We start from the raw sequence: 16,242 nt of genomic DNA on the forward strand, positions 1-16,242 counted from the left end.
ATTGGTGTTGTACAGTGGGGGCAGGTTGGCAGAGAACTGTAACTTTGTGGATGTTAAGTAAAAGGCCCATTCTCTTGAGTGCTTCAGTAAATCACAGGAAATAAATCACTTTCTGTTGGCAATTTCAGTCCAATTAATTAATGTTGGTAAATTTCTTCTGCAGCCTCTCCGATGCCTTTGTAACTCTCCCAAAGGTGACACCTACAACCTAGCACAATACTCCGTGGAAATGCACCATGAAAAGTGGCGTGTTTGGTAGCAGACCAGGGAGTCACTGAAGAAATGGTCCATTTGAAGCGTTGAACATGGAGTGGAAGAAGTGTTTGGTCGTGGAATATTATTGAAACTTCTCTTCCCTTCTTGGTGAATAGGCAAGTGACAAAGAGGCAAATTAAAACCTAAAGTCTCCCACCCTTTCTCCTGGCCTCCTGTTAAGATTCCATTTCACTCTCCCAGTTTTTCCGTCACCATCATATTTCCTCTGATGACAAGACTTTCTATGGACCTATGAGGAGCCTTTCTTCTTATACTGTGTGATTTCCACTCTGCCTGCGCCTGGAGCAAGTGGGTGGAGCAAGAATTCCCCTGGTTTTACTTTCCTTCCCATGACCTCTGTATTCAACAGATTATCCTTTGCAATTTCTGCCAGCTACAACATGTTTCTGACATCCTCCTCTCTTCTCGCAAGATTTCAAAGGGATTGTTTCATCCATGCCCATCTAATCAGCTCTTCCGCCCCTACCAATCGCTCCCTTCTCGTGACACTTTTCCATGCAACTGCAGAAGACACTGCATCTGTACTTTCACACCTTTCTTCCCATCAGGGACCCAAGTAATCGTTCAGAGTAAAGCAGGGATTCACTTGCTCTTTTTACAATTTAAAAAAAAGGATCCATGGGGTCTGAGAAGTGGGTAAAGAGGCGGTGAAGTTTAGAGGGGATCAGCCATGATGTCAAGCAATGGCAGGGCAGGTTCAATAGGCCACTAGGCCAATCCTGCACCCCTTCCTCCACCCCACATACTGTAACTGGGACTGGCTGTAGAGTCATAGAGGCATAGTGATACAGTGTCGAAACAGGGCCTTTGACCCAACTCGCCCACACCAGCCAACAATGTCCCAGCTACACTAGTCCCATTTGCCTGCGCTTGGTCCATATCCTTTCAAACGTGTCCTATCCATGTACCTGTCTAACTGTTTCTTAAACAATGGGATAGTCCCAGCATCAACTACCTCCTCTGGCACCCTGTTCCAGACACCCACCACCCTTTGTGTGAAATGGTTACCCCTCGGATTCCTATTAAATCTTTTCCCCTTCACCTTGAACCTATGTCCTCTGGTCCTCGATTCCCCTACTCTGAGCAAAGGACTCTGGGCATCTACCCGATCTATTTGTCTCATGTTTTTGTATACCTCTATAAGATCTCCCCTCGTCCTCCTTCACTCCATGGATTAGAGACCCAGCCTACTCAACATCTCCCGAAAGCTCACACCCTCTTATCCTGGAAACAGTGATGGAAATAGGGGGGGGGGGGGTACGCAGGGGTACGGAGTTCCCCTACTCTTCAGTTTCCAGTTTCCATCCTCTGCGTGAATTCTCAGCTTTATCCTGCGCTACTTAATCCAAGGGTGAGCGAACGAGCGGACAGACGGACGAAAGCACGATCATAGAGCGGAATAGGTGACATTTCGGGTTGAGACTGATTGGGGATGATCAGCCAAGATCACATTGAATAGCGGTGCTGGCTCGAAGGGCCAAATAGCCTACTCCTGCATCTAATGTCTATTGTCTATTGTCTCTCTGTCCCTATCCATAACTGTAAGTGAGCTATAATTCATAGAACAAAACTCTTTCAAAATGAAGTTCTCCCAATACAAATTCTCCTGCTTATCAAATTCCCGTTGTTTACACTTGGCTGAAATGACATTCATTGGGACAAGATAGCCTATGCCAAGCACTTGGTTCTTGAATACAAGGCAGGACAGAACTGAGGCTGTTTTAGTTCTCAGTGCATGGACAAAGTGTAGCCCAAGACTTAATGCCCAACACTTGTCTGATATCACTATCATTGTAGGTGGATAGTTATATAGTTATCCAGGGAATTTAAACCTATTTTGTGCCAGGCAGAGTACACTCACCCTGTTTTATACCAGCCCTGCGGAGTGATACATTCCTTTGTCTTCTCTGGGTCATTCCAGTATCCCAACATTACATTGTACCCACGGATCCACAGCTCCCCAGCCGTGTTCAAGGGGAGGATTTCCTCAGTTTGAGGATGCACAACTTTAGCCTATAACACAGATTGCAAAGCCTTAATGACAGGACACATGACTCGGTGAGCTGACTCCCTTTAATAAACTAGTGGTCATTAAATGTTTCTTGGAGCAGTTTTTTCTGCATTACTCAAAGCCAGTGCTGCCAATCCTCTGGCAGTGATCCCAGCAAGTGAAGGTTAATAGTAAGATTAAACGAGAACTTACCAGTTCGAAGTTTGATCTGTATTTTATGAGGAGTTACGATGAGGGATTACGTGAAGGACCCGCTCAGTGCGCAGGTGCGGCATACTTCCAAGCAGCGGTGTGGAATCACAGATAGACACAGTTATTTGAAGTAAACATAGTAAAGATAAGGAGACATTAGTTTACTAGTTTGATCTATATAATGAGGGTGGGAGCGGAGGGCACGTAATCCCTCATCGTAACTCCTCATAAAATACAGATCAAACTTCGAACTGGTAAGTTCTCGTTTAATCTTACTATTTTACTTCGGAGTCACGTGAGTGACTACGTGAAGACTTCAAAGGTCTGTGATTTCAAACCGTGTAACAGTTTTTATTTCACTCACTGCCGAAGTTCTTGAGGGAGGAAGTGTTATCATAATTAACCAAAGAATCTGTTTTTTCAAGAAACAGAAAGGTGTTTATTAACAATAACAAAAAAATAAATGCTCCCCCGGGCTTAAATTAAATATTTGCAGTTTGTATTATTCTATCTGCAAACAGGTCAGGCTTCATCAACGGTTTGTTATAAAATGTTCTGAACGTCGATTCCCTCGACCATCCTGCCGTATTGAGGATGTGGCCAATCGGGACGTCCATTCGCTCTGCCGCTGATGTCGATGCTGCCCTAGTGGAATGGGATTTAAAAGTGTTAGTGTCTATTCCGGCAGCTTTCAGCACCTGTTTGAGCCACCGTGAAATGGTTTGGCTCGTTACCCATCCATGAGGTTTTTTGTGGCTGACCCATAAGGCTTTTTCACTCCCTCTGAGATTGTGGGTTGTGTCTAGGTATTGCTGTAGATGGGTCACGACACACAACCTTGGCTCTGGTGGGTAGGCCCGGAATACCACCGGTGGATTGGGCGTTCCTGGCCTGCTTTGTTTTACCAGACCTAGAATGATGAACGTGATCCGGTCTGGGGTGATCACCATGTTATCCAGTCTTAGTTTGTGCAGTGACTGGACCCTTTGAGCGGATACGAGAGCCATAAGCATGAGCGTTTTTAACGTAGATTGCTCAAGGCTGAGGGATCTAGCTGGTGGCCATCCCCTGAGGTATGTTAATACCACACTGATATCCCAAACATGGGTATACCTGGGTTTTGGGGGCTTAATATTATAAATGCCCTTCATGAGTTTTACCACCAGTGGATGGGATCCCATGCTCTGCTGTCCTGCTGGTTTTAGGTAAGCAGACAGGGCGCTTCGTGCTGTATTGACGGCACTGTAACTCATCCTTTCGTCATGGTGTAGATGGGCCAGGAACTCCAGCACGTCGGTGGTTGTAGTAGTTTCATATGTTGTCCCTGTTTCCTGGCAGTATTTTTCCCATTTTTTGATGTAGGTTAAATACTGCTTCCTGGTGGATGTTCGCAGGGATGCCGACATGGTGGTGATGGTTCGTTCGGATAATCCCAGTCCCTGGTAAGGTCTATTTAAAACCTACAACCCAGGAGTTTGATATGTTCATGGCATGGGTGGCTTATGCCGGATACTGGGTGAGTCAACAACCGTGGGTCGCTAAGGAAAACCATAGGTGACTCGACCACCATGTCGTGAAGGACTGGGAACCATGGCTGTGTAGGCCAGTCGGGCACGATCAAAATCCCAGAAGCAGAGTCAATCTGAATTTTTCGAAGTACCCGACTGATGAGGCAGAAGGGAGGGAAAGCATAGAAGAAGAAATTTCCCCAATCCAGCGTGAAGGCATCTACCGCTGCTGCCTCTGGGTCTGGTTCCCAAGCCACATACATAGGTAACTGGTGATTCAGTCTTGATGCAAACAAATCGATATCTGGCGTTCCATATTGCTTAATAATTTTAGCAAAGATTTTAGGGTTTAACATCCATTCGATGTTATCATTAAATTTTCGTGACCTGGTGTCTGCCACTGTATTTAGCTTACCTGGTAGATAGGCAGCTGATAACCAAATATGTCTTTCGACACACCATTGCCAGATTATATTGACCAATTTGTCGCATGATAATGATTTTATGCCCCCCATATGGTTAACATAAGCCACCACCGTAGTATTGTCAATCTGTAACCGCACATGCACGTGCTGCATTTTAGATGCATATGCTTTTAACCCATAATAGGAGGCCAACATTTCTAAATAGTTGATGCCCAGTGTGTGTAGTAAAGATGATTCTGGTTTAGTCCATCTGCCACCTGTGCTGGATATGGAGTTAGTTGCTCCCCAGCCTAGAGCACTGGCATCTGTTTTAATAACTAAAGTAGGGTTGGTGATGATGATAGGGCTGAAACTGTGCCAAACATTCTCTGCCCACCACTGTAGCTCTGATATAGCTTCAGTGGGTAATTTCATGATTCGGTCATAGTGACCCGAATATCGTTGTAGTGCATGTACCTTTGCTCTTTGTAGATTTTGATAGTGCAAAGGTCCGAATTGTGTAGCTGGAATTGCTGCTACAATTATCCCAATTACTCTAGCCACTTGTCGAATTGTTGGTCGTTTGTTGTCATTAAGTTGTTGCATGATTGTGCTAATGCAACCATTTTTTCCCTTGGCAAAGTAACAGTCATATGAATTGAGTTGATAGTGAAGCCCAGGTAATCCATGGTAGTAGATGGCTTCAACTTGGATTTATCTGGATGTAGGACGAACCCCAGTGTTTCAAGGAGCTGTTTTGTAGCTAGTACTGCTGCCACAGCCAATTCCTTCGTTTTTCCTAATATGAGGATATCATCCAGATATGCCATGACTATATGCTTTTGTTTCCTTAATATTCTCATGGCTACTTTTAGTATTTTTGTAAATAGTCTAGGGGCTGAGGTTAGACCATTGGGCAATGCTCTATACTGCCACAGTTGCCCCAACCAGATACATTTTAGGTATCTGCAATGATCCTTGTGTATGGGTATTAGATAGTAAGCATCTTTAATATCAATGCTTGCCATAAAGTATCCTTTGGAGATCAGTTGTCTGGCAGTAACAAACGTCTCCATTTTGAAATGTATATACTCAACAAATTTATTTAGTGATGTTAAGTCAATGATGATGCGACATCCACCATCTTTTTTAGTTTTAGTGAATATATTCGATACAAATTCCAATGGTTCATGTTTGGTCTTTTCGATGATCCCCTTTGCAATAAGCCTCTCCAGTTCAGCTTGTCCCTCCCGCTTTTCTTTCTCGGAGGGAGAAAATACCCTTTGGGGCGCATGCTGAACTGGCGGCAATATCCCCGATTTAAATTCAATTTTGTATCCACTAATACTGTTGAGTATATACTTGTTATTTGTGACAGTACCCCATGCTTTTTTAAACAAGTGTAATCGCCCCCCAGTTAGTAGAGCACCCTTGTTCTGTATATGCTGGCAGGAACCAGACCCACCTACCTCCATGGTTATTGTCGTTTTTTCTGTTTTTTCCTGTAGGCTCTGTTTGCCTGATGTGCTTGCGATGTCGGGGGGCGGCGCATTTTCCATGGGGTCCGCTCTGGGCCCTGATCTAAAAAAGACCTTTGGGGGTAATAATAAGCGGTCCCCGAGCTTTCACCAGTCCTTGGTTGTGGGCGTCGACTGGTGGATGCCGAGGGGTGCTGCCAGCTGGGTGTCGGATGCGATGTCCTGCTCGTTCCCGGGCCTGCCCTCATGAGGCCAAAAGGTTTAGCTGCCTCTTCCATATCCTTCAACCTCTTGTTGAGGTCTTTCCTGAACAGCAGTGCATCTGTTTCTGCTGTAGGGGTTTTGCATAGCCCCGCAAATTTGGGGTTGAGGGCAGGTCTTATATTGTCCCGCCGGAGATTATTAATCTCGTATTGTGTGTTGCACATCAGTGCTAACACATCCTGTTGGCAGGTGTCCATGTCTATGTGTTCCGTGGAACGAGCAAAGGCGGTGATTGCCGATGTCAGGAGCCTCAGGATCCGCTGCAGTTTTAGTTCTTGGTTGCGAATCTGCTGCCCCAGCTGTCTCCAAATTTGATTGTTCACACTTTTCACTTTGAGTGCCTCACAATTGTCTGGTGCTGTATATTCTTCTAAGGCTTCCAGAAGGACTTTCTCTTGTAGGGCTTTGTTGGAGAGGTGGTTTATGCTGGCTGCCATCTTAGGTTCCAGTGATCTTCCTGCGCGTGGGGTTGCTGCGTAACGGCCCACGACACCCAGCAGCTCTTCATGTTCCTGCTCCCCTGGCATACTCCTGCACTCGTCCGCCTGCCCTTGTTGTAGACCAGCCCAGCCCTGGTCACCCGTGCTAGCCTCGAAAATAGAGGGAGCAGAGGGCAGTGCACTAGACACTGTAGAGGAGGCAACTGACCTACCTCCGTGAAAACGCTCTTGCTGCGTTTCTTGGTGGAGCATTTGCTCCAGGAGCTGTTTAATACAGCTCAGGCGGCTGTCTCTCCTCTTTTTAGGTGGAGACATTTCCTCCTCCGACGAGTCGGAGATAACCGGCCGATTTGTCTTTTTGGTTGCTTTCCTCCCTGTCCGTGGTTCTGAAAATAGCGGCACAGGGGTTGGCTCGGCTTCGGGAATTGGGGAGCGCTCAAAGAGCGGTCCTGCCGCCTGTGGCTGCCGCCCTGATATTGAACCCTCCTCTGGTGGAGTCGGGCAGGGGGCAGTTTTCTTCGAGAGTCGCTTTTGTCTTGAACTCATTTTGTTCGCAGTCAACTCTCTTTCTATGTAATTCTGTTCTCCTGTTCAAAATACTCACCTGAAACGGTCCGTGTTTTATACTGCAGCTGGAGAGCCTGACTCCAGCTGCCGCCGCTGTTGCACTGCTGGCGTTAATGCCGCGCCTGCGCACTGAGCGGGTTCTTCACGTAGTCACTCACGTGACTCCGAAATAAAATCATTGTAGCTACATCAGCAAATATGGCCGGGAAAAAAACACAGGGACACTGAACAATGTTTTTCTTTCAGCTTCTTGGAATATTTTCATATATTTATGCGAGTCAGCAATAATCCACTCAGAGCTGTCATGTTTCCATTATCAAGGGAGGCTGGTGTTATATCTGTAACGATTGACGTGTGGGACAACAATGAAATGAGTGTGGTGAAGAGGAGGTCTATGGTAGGACATCATAGAATGAACACCCAGACTGGCAACCAGAGATAATTAAACGAAGATTATATTAGTATTTGGCCCTTTAATGAGAAACAAAACGAAACAGCATTATTGCTAACTGGCTGATATCAACGAAACACAAAAAGGAGGGAACTAATGCAATGATTGCCATAATACATAATCTTAAACACAGCATAGTTAGCAGGGACGACACTAACTGCAGCAACACATCAAAGCTGAGCTCAATACCTGTTCACTGCGGAAGTCAGGCAGGGCCAAGGCAATTAGATTAATGACATGGTCATAGACAGGAACCAGAATGAACAGACTTCTCAAATCAGAGAGAAGCGGAGAGAGAAAATGAATAAGGACACGGAGAGAAAAAGAAAACAGAAGAGAGAATGAGACTGTGATGGAATGAAAAGTAAGAAATGGGTGGATGAGAATTGGAAGGGGAGAGAAAGGGGAAGAAGGACACATGGTGAAAGCAGGTAAGGAGAGAAAAAACCGGCAGGAGATGAAGGAGTGGAGAGGAGGGTTATGTAGCCTGGGAAGCTGAATCAATTCTGCAAATTAATTTTGCCAGCAATTAATTGCACTGCTTCATTCTTACCTCGGTGTGCGGTGATATGTAGCCAACTGTCTCTAATTTCCGTGTTATTTCATCCATTGGGAATCCCTGAAATGCGACAGGACTGTTCTCTGTTGACCCATACGCTCCCTGTTAAAAAGAGAGGACATCTGTCAATCATTACTGTCATACCACAGTAAGCCCAGCACTCCGTGATGAAAGTGTTGGTTGAGGCAGATGATCAGTCCACTGTTACACGTGGTGGTTTCTGAACAAATCCAGCATGTATCCTGTTTAAAAAATCAGGATTAATGTAATAAGGCTAATTACCAACTCGTCATCTCAGAAAAGAGTCAAACAGACATACAGCATGGAAACAGCCCCTTAGAGCTAACTAAGCCATGTTGACCGAGCTGTCTTCCTGGTTGCTGTTTCCTCCCTTTATCCTCCTCCGACATTACACCTTTGCACATATTAATCTCTAACTTTTTTCCCAATTCTGCTCAATCTGATCATTGACTACATTTTTTCTTCAGAGATGCTGCCAGACCTGCTGTGAATTTCCAGCATATCAGTTTTAATATGGGCATTTTACTGTGGGCAAAATGCAGTCCTGTGAGCCAATTCAGATCAGTGAGCATGGGGGTGAAGGGACAGGACCCAGTGTGTGTGAGAACAAGGGCAGAAAGTATCACATTTGCCACGCAGTCTGTGTCATCGGGTGCACAGAGTAAAGCCAGGAATTCCCATCCCTGTGTCTACAGAATGGTTGGACAGGAAACAAATATTAAAAGAGATGACAACTTCAATCCGCTCCGTTGCTGATACCCGACACCACAACTGTCAGCCCAGTGTCTGCAGAAATCCTGGTTGGATCCAAGAAAAACATTCCACTAAACGACTCCCATTTAGTTGGATTGTGTAGAAACCTCGTCCAAACATAAGATTCTAATATACCATTGAATTTTCTTACATAACAGAAAAATATAGATCAAAGGCCAAGTCTCAAATAAACCAACTCATGACACTTTTATTGCAAAGATCCTGGCCCAGTATCACAGTTTGGATAATCCTTGGCCATCTTTTAACTCTGGGTCAGCCATCTCGAATATTCTTTCTCTATCCCCCCTGGTTCAATAGGAAAATAGATCCAGATGCAAAGAATCTGGACTATTCTGTGAAACTGGAGAGCATTGGCAAAACTCAGGTGCATCCATGCCTACCATTTTACAGATTGCTCTTCAGAATGCTCAATGTGTTGAAGAAATTATTCATCCTTCAATAATCAATAGTCATTAGTCAGATTTATTCGTCACATACACAATAAAGTGCAGTGAAATGAATTTGCCAGCAGCGGTACAATACAAAAAGAACACACAATACACAATAAAAATTTAACACAAACATCCACCCCAGGATTCATCACTATGGTGGAAGCACAAAATTCAGTCAGTCCTCCTCCATTTTCCCCCGTGGTTGGGACCACAAACCTCCGCAGTCGCCGCTGCGGGCTGCCAGATGTACAGGCAAGGTAAGTCCCGAATCAGTGCTTCCCTACCGGAGACCACGGCTTCAAGATTATGTAGGCCGCAAACCGGCAGTCGAAGATCTAAGTCCCCGCTGCGCGGTGGTTAGAAGCACCGCAGACCGAGGCTTCACGGTGATGTAGGCCGCGGGCCGGCGGTCAGAGCTCTTCTCCTCCGGGGTCCCCAACGAAGGATCCCAGGCTTTGGAAGCTCCACCACGGCTTCAGGCTGCCGCGGGCCAGCGATCGGAGCACTCCCTTCTGGCGATCCCCGGCAAGGGCTCGCCTGCTCCTCGATGAAAAGTCCATGCTGCGCTCGCTGCTGAAGCTCCGGGCCCGACTCCAGGAAAGGCCGCACCAATCCTTGGTGTTAGGCCGTGAGGGAGGCGACATGGAAAAAGTTGCCTCTCCGTGGAGGAGACGACCGAAAGCGGTTTCCCCCTTACCCCCCCATCTTCTGTTGCTTACTCAGCACCATTCTCCACAGGGCTTTGGAGGTTGGTTTCTCCAATGCTTGGTTGGAGGAACATGTGATAATGGCAGGAGGCAAGTGCACAGTACTGGCAATCAGGGATATTGGCAAAGCTGTAGGGTTCACAAGAAGAAAATTGCCTCTCGCTCCTGATGTAAGAGGTTCAAATCAGACCTGGACTTTATCTCCCATTCTTGAAAGAAAGACTCTCATTTATATATCACCATTTGTGACATAGCCAATGGGGTTATGCTATCAATGGTGGCTTCAGCAGGTAAAGTGCAACCCCACAACTCCACGGACATGGGTTTGATCCTGTCATGTGCTGTCTATTTGAAGTTTGCACATTTTCCATAGACTATGTGGTGCTTCAGCTTCTTCCCACATATCAAAGACACTTCTTCTTCTTGCGTCTGGTGTGCACAGCCTAAAGTTGTAAGACAACTTGTGTTTGATCTTCTGTTTGTGCACGCCAGGTTGATTGCATTTGTTGAAACAGGGTGGACCACGTGAAGGTTGCAATCTCCCACCCCATATCAAAGACACGTGGGTTGGTTAACTGGTCACTGTGAATAACTCTTTTGCCAAGATAACTGAAAAAAAAAATCAAAGAGGAGATGATGGGCATATAAAAGAGAGTAAGCTGCAGGAATACAGGGAAATATGGAGAGGGTAGGTGTATTATTGTCATGTGTAACAGGGTACAGTTACAAGTTTTGTTTTGCATGTAATTCAATCAAATTAGATAATACTACACATAAATACAATGGGACTAGTGGCATTGCTCTAAGGGGAGCTGGATAGAGGGCTGAATGGCCTACTCCTGTGTCATTATAGGGTTAGTATGATGTACTTTTGAAGTATATTACAGGTGAAATGTACTCATTGACTTGTGGGCCTCAAAATCTTATAAACAGGAGGGTGTTTCATTCTTATCATGTAAAAGGTGGATCCAACAATACTGCACCCCCACAGTGGAGCACTGAAAGATCAGGCTGGGTTATGCTCTCAAGCCTCTGGAATAAAGATCAAACACATGACCTTTCCACTACCTTCCACTAAGAGGAAATGGACAAACTCCAAAACATATGGAGGATATACTGCTGCTGCAGTTGCCGGGGATGAATGTAGAGGAAGAACTCAAAGAGGCGAAGAGCAGGTAACCCTCACTCCTTGCCTTGGAGTTTTCCAAAATCATCTTCTGACCCAACGTCTGCTCCTTTAGAAGAAGGGTTATATGCTCACACTTGTTCCAAAGGGAGTGAGCTCTGTGATCAGCAGCCTGAAGGATGGGGACAGCTCAGTGGGGTTCTTGCAGCTGGACATGTTAAGTTTCTGCAAAGCTTTCAATGCCGGTCTGGGTGATCCAAAGACCTCAGACAGCACACGCTTCCGCAATTTCCTGGCCTGTATCTCAGAGGCCTTAGATGTTAACAAGTGGGAGAGTCAGGATCGCTCACAAACCCTGGTACAGGTGATATGGGCTATCTGTTCCATTAGGACAAAGTTCATCAATAATATTCCTCACACAATGGGTTACCAATTCACAATGAGTTGTAGGTGGCTCTATGGGACTGGATGGGCTCAGACCTGCTGGAAAAGTGCCGCGTTATGGTTCCAATGCACAGTTGAAATGTTTTAAGTAACTCATAAAAAGATAGTTTACTAGTGGTGCCCCAATGGTTCTGGGCCTTCCTAAGGTTACTGTCCTTGTAAATGGCTTGGACAATAATGCTAGAAACATGGTAGATATGTTCATAAAGATGACACCAAAATTAGTGAGGTGTTTAGATGCTGGTTGAGTACAATCTATTGCAACAACAGTTGGATCCTGATCAATACTAAAGCTGATGGGGTACAGGCTGGGATTAATAAGGCTACTTTATGGAAACCAAAGGGCACCATTTCATCATTAGATAACAACTAGAGGACCATGGTTAGTGTAAGTTGCATCAGGTGGCCAATGATATTGTGGTCCTGGGGGATAGGGGGTCAAAAAGGTTGACAGACGTCTGTACATTAAAACATGTTCAGCACATCGTACCAGATGCAGAATTTATTATTATAACTCCTACTTCCCCTCATCCCTTATCCTGTCCTTTCTAAAGACTCTGCAGGGTTAAAAGCTATTTCCCAATCTTGGTTGGTTTGCTGTCAAGAATGTTTAATTGTCAATTGCACCAGTATGAGAACTATGAACGTGCAGAGTGGTTCAAGATGGAAAGAAACTGTTCTTGTACCTGGAGATCATCATTCTCAGGCTCCTGTACCTTATTCCCAGTGGTGGCAGTAAGACGAGAGCATGGTCAGGGTGGTGTGGGTCTTTGATGATGTTAGCTGCCTTTTTGATGACTGTTCAATGGCGGGGACTCTTTAATCAAGAGGTAAGTGTAAAAGGGGAATAGTTTGCCAAAAACAAATTATTTTGAAAAAGAATCAAGGAATCTCAATATATAAACTTTTCTGGTTGAAGGAATACGGTCTTGCAGGTGGGAATGAGAGAGATGGTGATACACAATGTTAGTGACTGTGGCAAACTCCAATGAAAGGCCACTTTGTGCGAATCGGAAGGCTGCGCTGAGTCTCTGCTGTGTGCACTGAATAGTGACTGGGTGTAGAAGGGGCTGGAAATTCACTTCCATCTTGCTTTTATTTACTTCCTCTTCCATTCCCACATTCAGCAATGTGGAAAATTTCTGAGAAAATGGTTTGGACAAACAGCAGAATCGGCTTCACTGATGAGGAACATTTGGAATTGAAACAACTCTGTCCCTGAAAGAATTCTCCTGCTCTGCCTGTTCCCATCTCCACACATTAATGAGGCAGAGGAGGTGAATGTTAGGAGCGCTGCTTTAATTAACCTTTGTTGTAATTGTTTGAGGGGACTGTGTGGGGAAAGCCTCACTCTGTAATCTTACTGTGCCTGTCATAAGAGGCCATGGAGTCATAAAGCCATACAGCACAGGTCAGACGGGCCCATCAGCCCAACTCATCCACGTCTACCAAGTTGTCTAACCAAGCTAGTTCCACTTATGAACGCCTGGCCTTTATACCTTTGCCATTCATGTACCTGTCCAAATCTCTTTCAAATGTCATAATTATATGCTTGTTCCATATACCAACCACCCTCTGTGAAAAAAGTCACTCTTCGGGTCCTTTATAAATCTTTCTCTCCCTAAAATCTATGCCCTTTATTTTTACACGCCATTGCTTTGGGGAAATGACAGTGCCTTTTCAACTTATCTACACCTCCTTTTGATTTGATAAACCTATATAATGTCACTCCTCAGCCTTCTACAGTCCAGGGAAAAAAGACCCAGTCTATCCTGCCTCTCCTTGAAACTCAAATCTGGTAAAGTCATTGAGTATAAGGTCTCCAGTGGGAGATTTATTAAGGTTCCAGATGGTAATTACATAGATTTACCTAAAAAATTAAAATGTAATAAACAATGTGAAAGTCAGTACATAGAACACTACGAATTAAACAGATTACACAGGACAGCACTTCCAAAAGACCATTATAAAATGAAAACACCTTCCTCAGAATGTGGATGGATGTCAAGAAGTAAAACATATATGTTGACAGGGTGAAGCCCACAGCTTCATATATCAGCTGCTAGCCCTTGCTTATGTCTCTCTGTGCCTGATGCCCTGATGCCCCCCCCCCCTGTGTTACAGCAGTCCATCATGCTGTTAATGCAGCTCTCTCAGACCAGGACAATGTTTCTCCTTTCATACCTGATTTTCTGCAGGTTTCTTGCCTGTTTATTCAAAGGACTTGTACACATAGAGGAGGAATTATACACCTCAATGGATGTGCTGTCAATATTTACAACGATGGAGTTTCATTGGATGAGTTTCATCCTCGACCTGTATTTTGCAAACTGTGCATCAAGGACTGGGAACATTTTATTCCTGGAATAAGTTTTTTTCTCGTTTAAATGTTGTGATTGGCCATGGATCTTTAGACTGGGATGTGGTTTGAGATATTGAAATTCTATATTTGGATTGGGGGTATTTTTGGATTAATGACATGTTTACACGGGCTCGACCATGATGCTGTATTCAGAGAATGCAGGGGTGTTGATGCCTGACATGAGGAGCTGAGGTCTGGGCTAAACGCAAACAGTCCACTGCATTCAATGAAAGTGAGTGTTTAAATGTATCAGAAGCAACTGCTTTTCCAAGAATCAAGAGCAGGAAGCAGCAGGTATGGTCTCCCTCAGTGCGGCCCACCTTCACTGACTGCAGCTGGCTTCTGTGGATTCCCAGCCTAAGCCTTGGTTCAATGGACAATCCATTCATTTCCTTATAGGACTCCCAATAGAGAATTATTCTGAAAGTAGCGTTGTTACAAAACCTACCATCAGCAGCGCTCCAGATCTGCCACTGCCACTGCCTGTGCGTCTGATTCCGGAGGCTGTGGGGGGGGGGGGTGTTGGGATTAAAATTCAGGTTCGTATTGGTTGTCGGAGAGGTATTTGCTCGGACTTTCAAGTTGATAAAGAAAATTCAATCTGCGTTTCCCATATTTCTTTTTAAAGTTGCCGGTCGATTGCATCACTAGATTGAAGTTAAACGCGACTTCTAATGCCTTCAACATTACGGATCAAAATCAACATCAAGGACTTCCACATCAGGACAAAACAAAAGTTATATCATTTATTTAACATCTTAACCTTGCTTTTTGGTGTGGTTTCATTTTAATCTGATGATTCGATATATGTTATTTAGGCCCCGATATTGGCCGTGTCTTGCCTGCCGATATCGCGGGGCTTATCATGGCAGCGGCCACATTCCGATCTATCACAATCCACTCTCAAGATAACCAAATTCATTATTTTTTTGCACAATCATGTCATAAGAACATCTAACTCATCCATATTTTGTGTTATTGTCTATTTAAAAAATGTGGCTAAAATTATTTTTAGCCTTTTCTTAAGAATGGGATGGATGTTTAGATCTAGTAATTGAATTTAGATTAATTTAATTGATTTCTTGACACCGATGAATATGAATTTTTTGTTGGGTATTTACTATTTGTTTTAACATTACAATAATATTAAATTTCTGATTTTGAGAATATCACATTTTTTAATTTTCAAGGCAGTCTGGGTGTTTATTACTATTTCCGTCACAACGGTCAATTTTGTAATTATCTACAATTAGGTAACTAACTAATTATATGCTTTAATTTCAGGTCATCCAAGCAAGATGTATCATATTTGTTTCAGAATGCTTCAATCTATAATAACTGGAAATTTTATTCAGTTCTCTTATTTTTTAAGAAAGTTATGGGCTTTTATGTCAATTGACTGTCCGCAATCACAGCTTTTGTGTTAAGTTAATGGAAAAGCAATAGGGAACAAGATGCTAATTTACGAGTATGAAAATGACCACAACTTTTTTTAATACGGACGATATGAAAGTGAATTAGGAATCAAATTAAAGTTATTTTTATGCTTTATCTGATGGGATAAATTACAGGCTTGATTTTTAAAATCTCAAAATTTTGTAACATTCCTACTGAATAGTTGGAAATGGCACACGAGTTACTCTCCCAGAGGCTAGAAAGATAGAGCAATATCATGAGCAGAATAAGACTGCAGCCAAACCTGGAATCTTCTTGCAGTGAGTCGAACCTGGCATCGTGTCCAGTCTTCACAAGGGTGCAATGCCACCCACTGCCTCTATGCTGATTTATGTTCATCAACAGAATGGTTGATATGAACTTTCTCTACTGTCACATAAAGACTTTCTGTGACTGCTCTGGGAAACTCAAATTTGTTTTTCACTTTCTTAGACAAGCTGCCGTCCAATGTACACCCTGGTACCACTAAATCATCTGTGCTGTCTGTGGACAGTTGAACTCAAGCCTGACCTCTCATGATAAGACTATGTCTGCAGACTCATCTCTGTTACACCGTCTGACTTAGAGATAGAGAACACATTCATTGTTTGCTGGCTTTAAATCCTGGATCTCTCTAACGACACCACTATGGGACGCAGCTGCACCACACAGACGCACTAAGCTGCCCCTCCACGCAGGGCTGAGGTCAGAGGTGCTGTCTTCTGGAAGAAAACATAGAAAAGTACAGTGCAGGAACAGGCCCTGCGACCCACAATGTTCACACAGAACAAGG

The 16,242-nt window shown here is 44.2% G+C and overlaps 1 protein-coding gene across 1 annotated transcript in view; it reads right to left on the reverse strand.

Moving 5' to 3' along the window:
- acsf2 (acyl-CoA synthetase family member 2) overlaps window positions 1-16,242 on the reverse strand; it is a 97,426-nt gene that overhangs the window by 14,553 nt on the left and 66,631 nt on the right. Inside the window, exons 11-12 of the mRNA XM_055654051.1 lie at window positions 8,145-8,252; window positions 2,138-2,289 (exon numbers count right to left, since the gene is read on the reverse strand). Of these exons, the coding sequence (XP_055510026.1) occupies window positions 2,138-2,289; window positions 8,145-8,252 (260 nt within the window). The remainder of the gene's footprint in view (window positions 1-2,137; window positions 2,290-8,144; window positions 8,253-16,242) is intronic.

The sequence above is a fragment of the Leucoraja erinacea genome, chromosome 23, assembly GCF_028641065.1.
Source record: "Leucoraja erinacea ecotype New England chromosome 23, Leri_hhj_1, whole genome shotgun sequence".
Classification (NCBI taxonomy): domain Eukaryota; kingdom Metazoa; phylum Chordata; class Chondrichthyes; order Rajiformes; family Rajidae; genus Leucoraja; species Leucoraja erinaceus.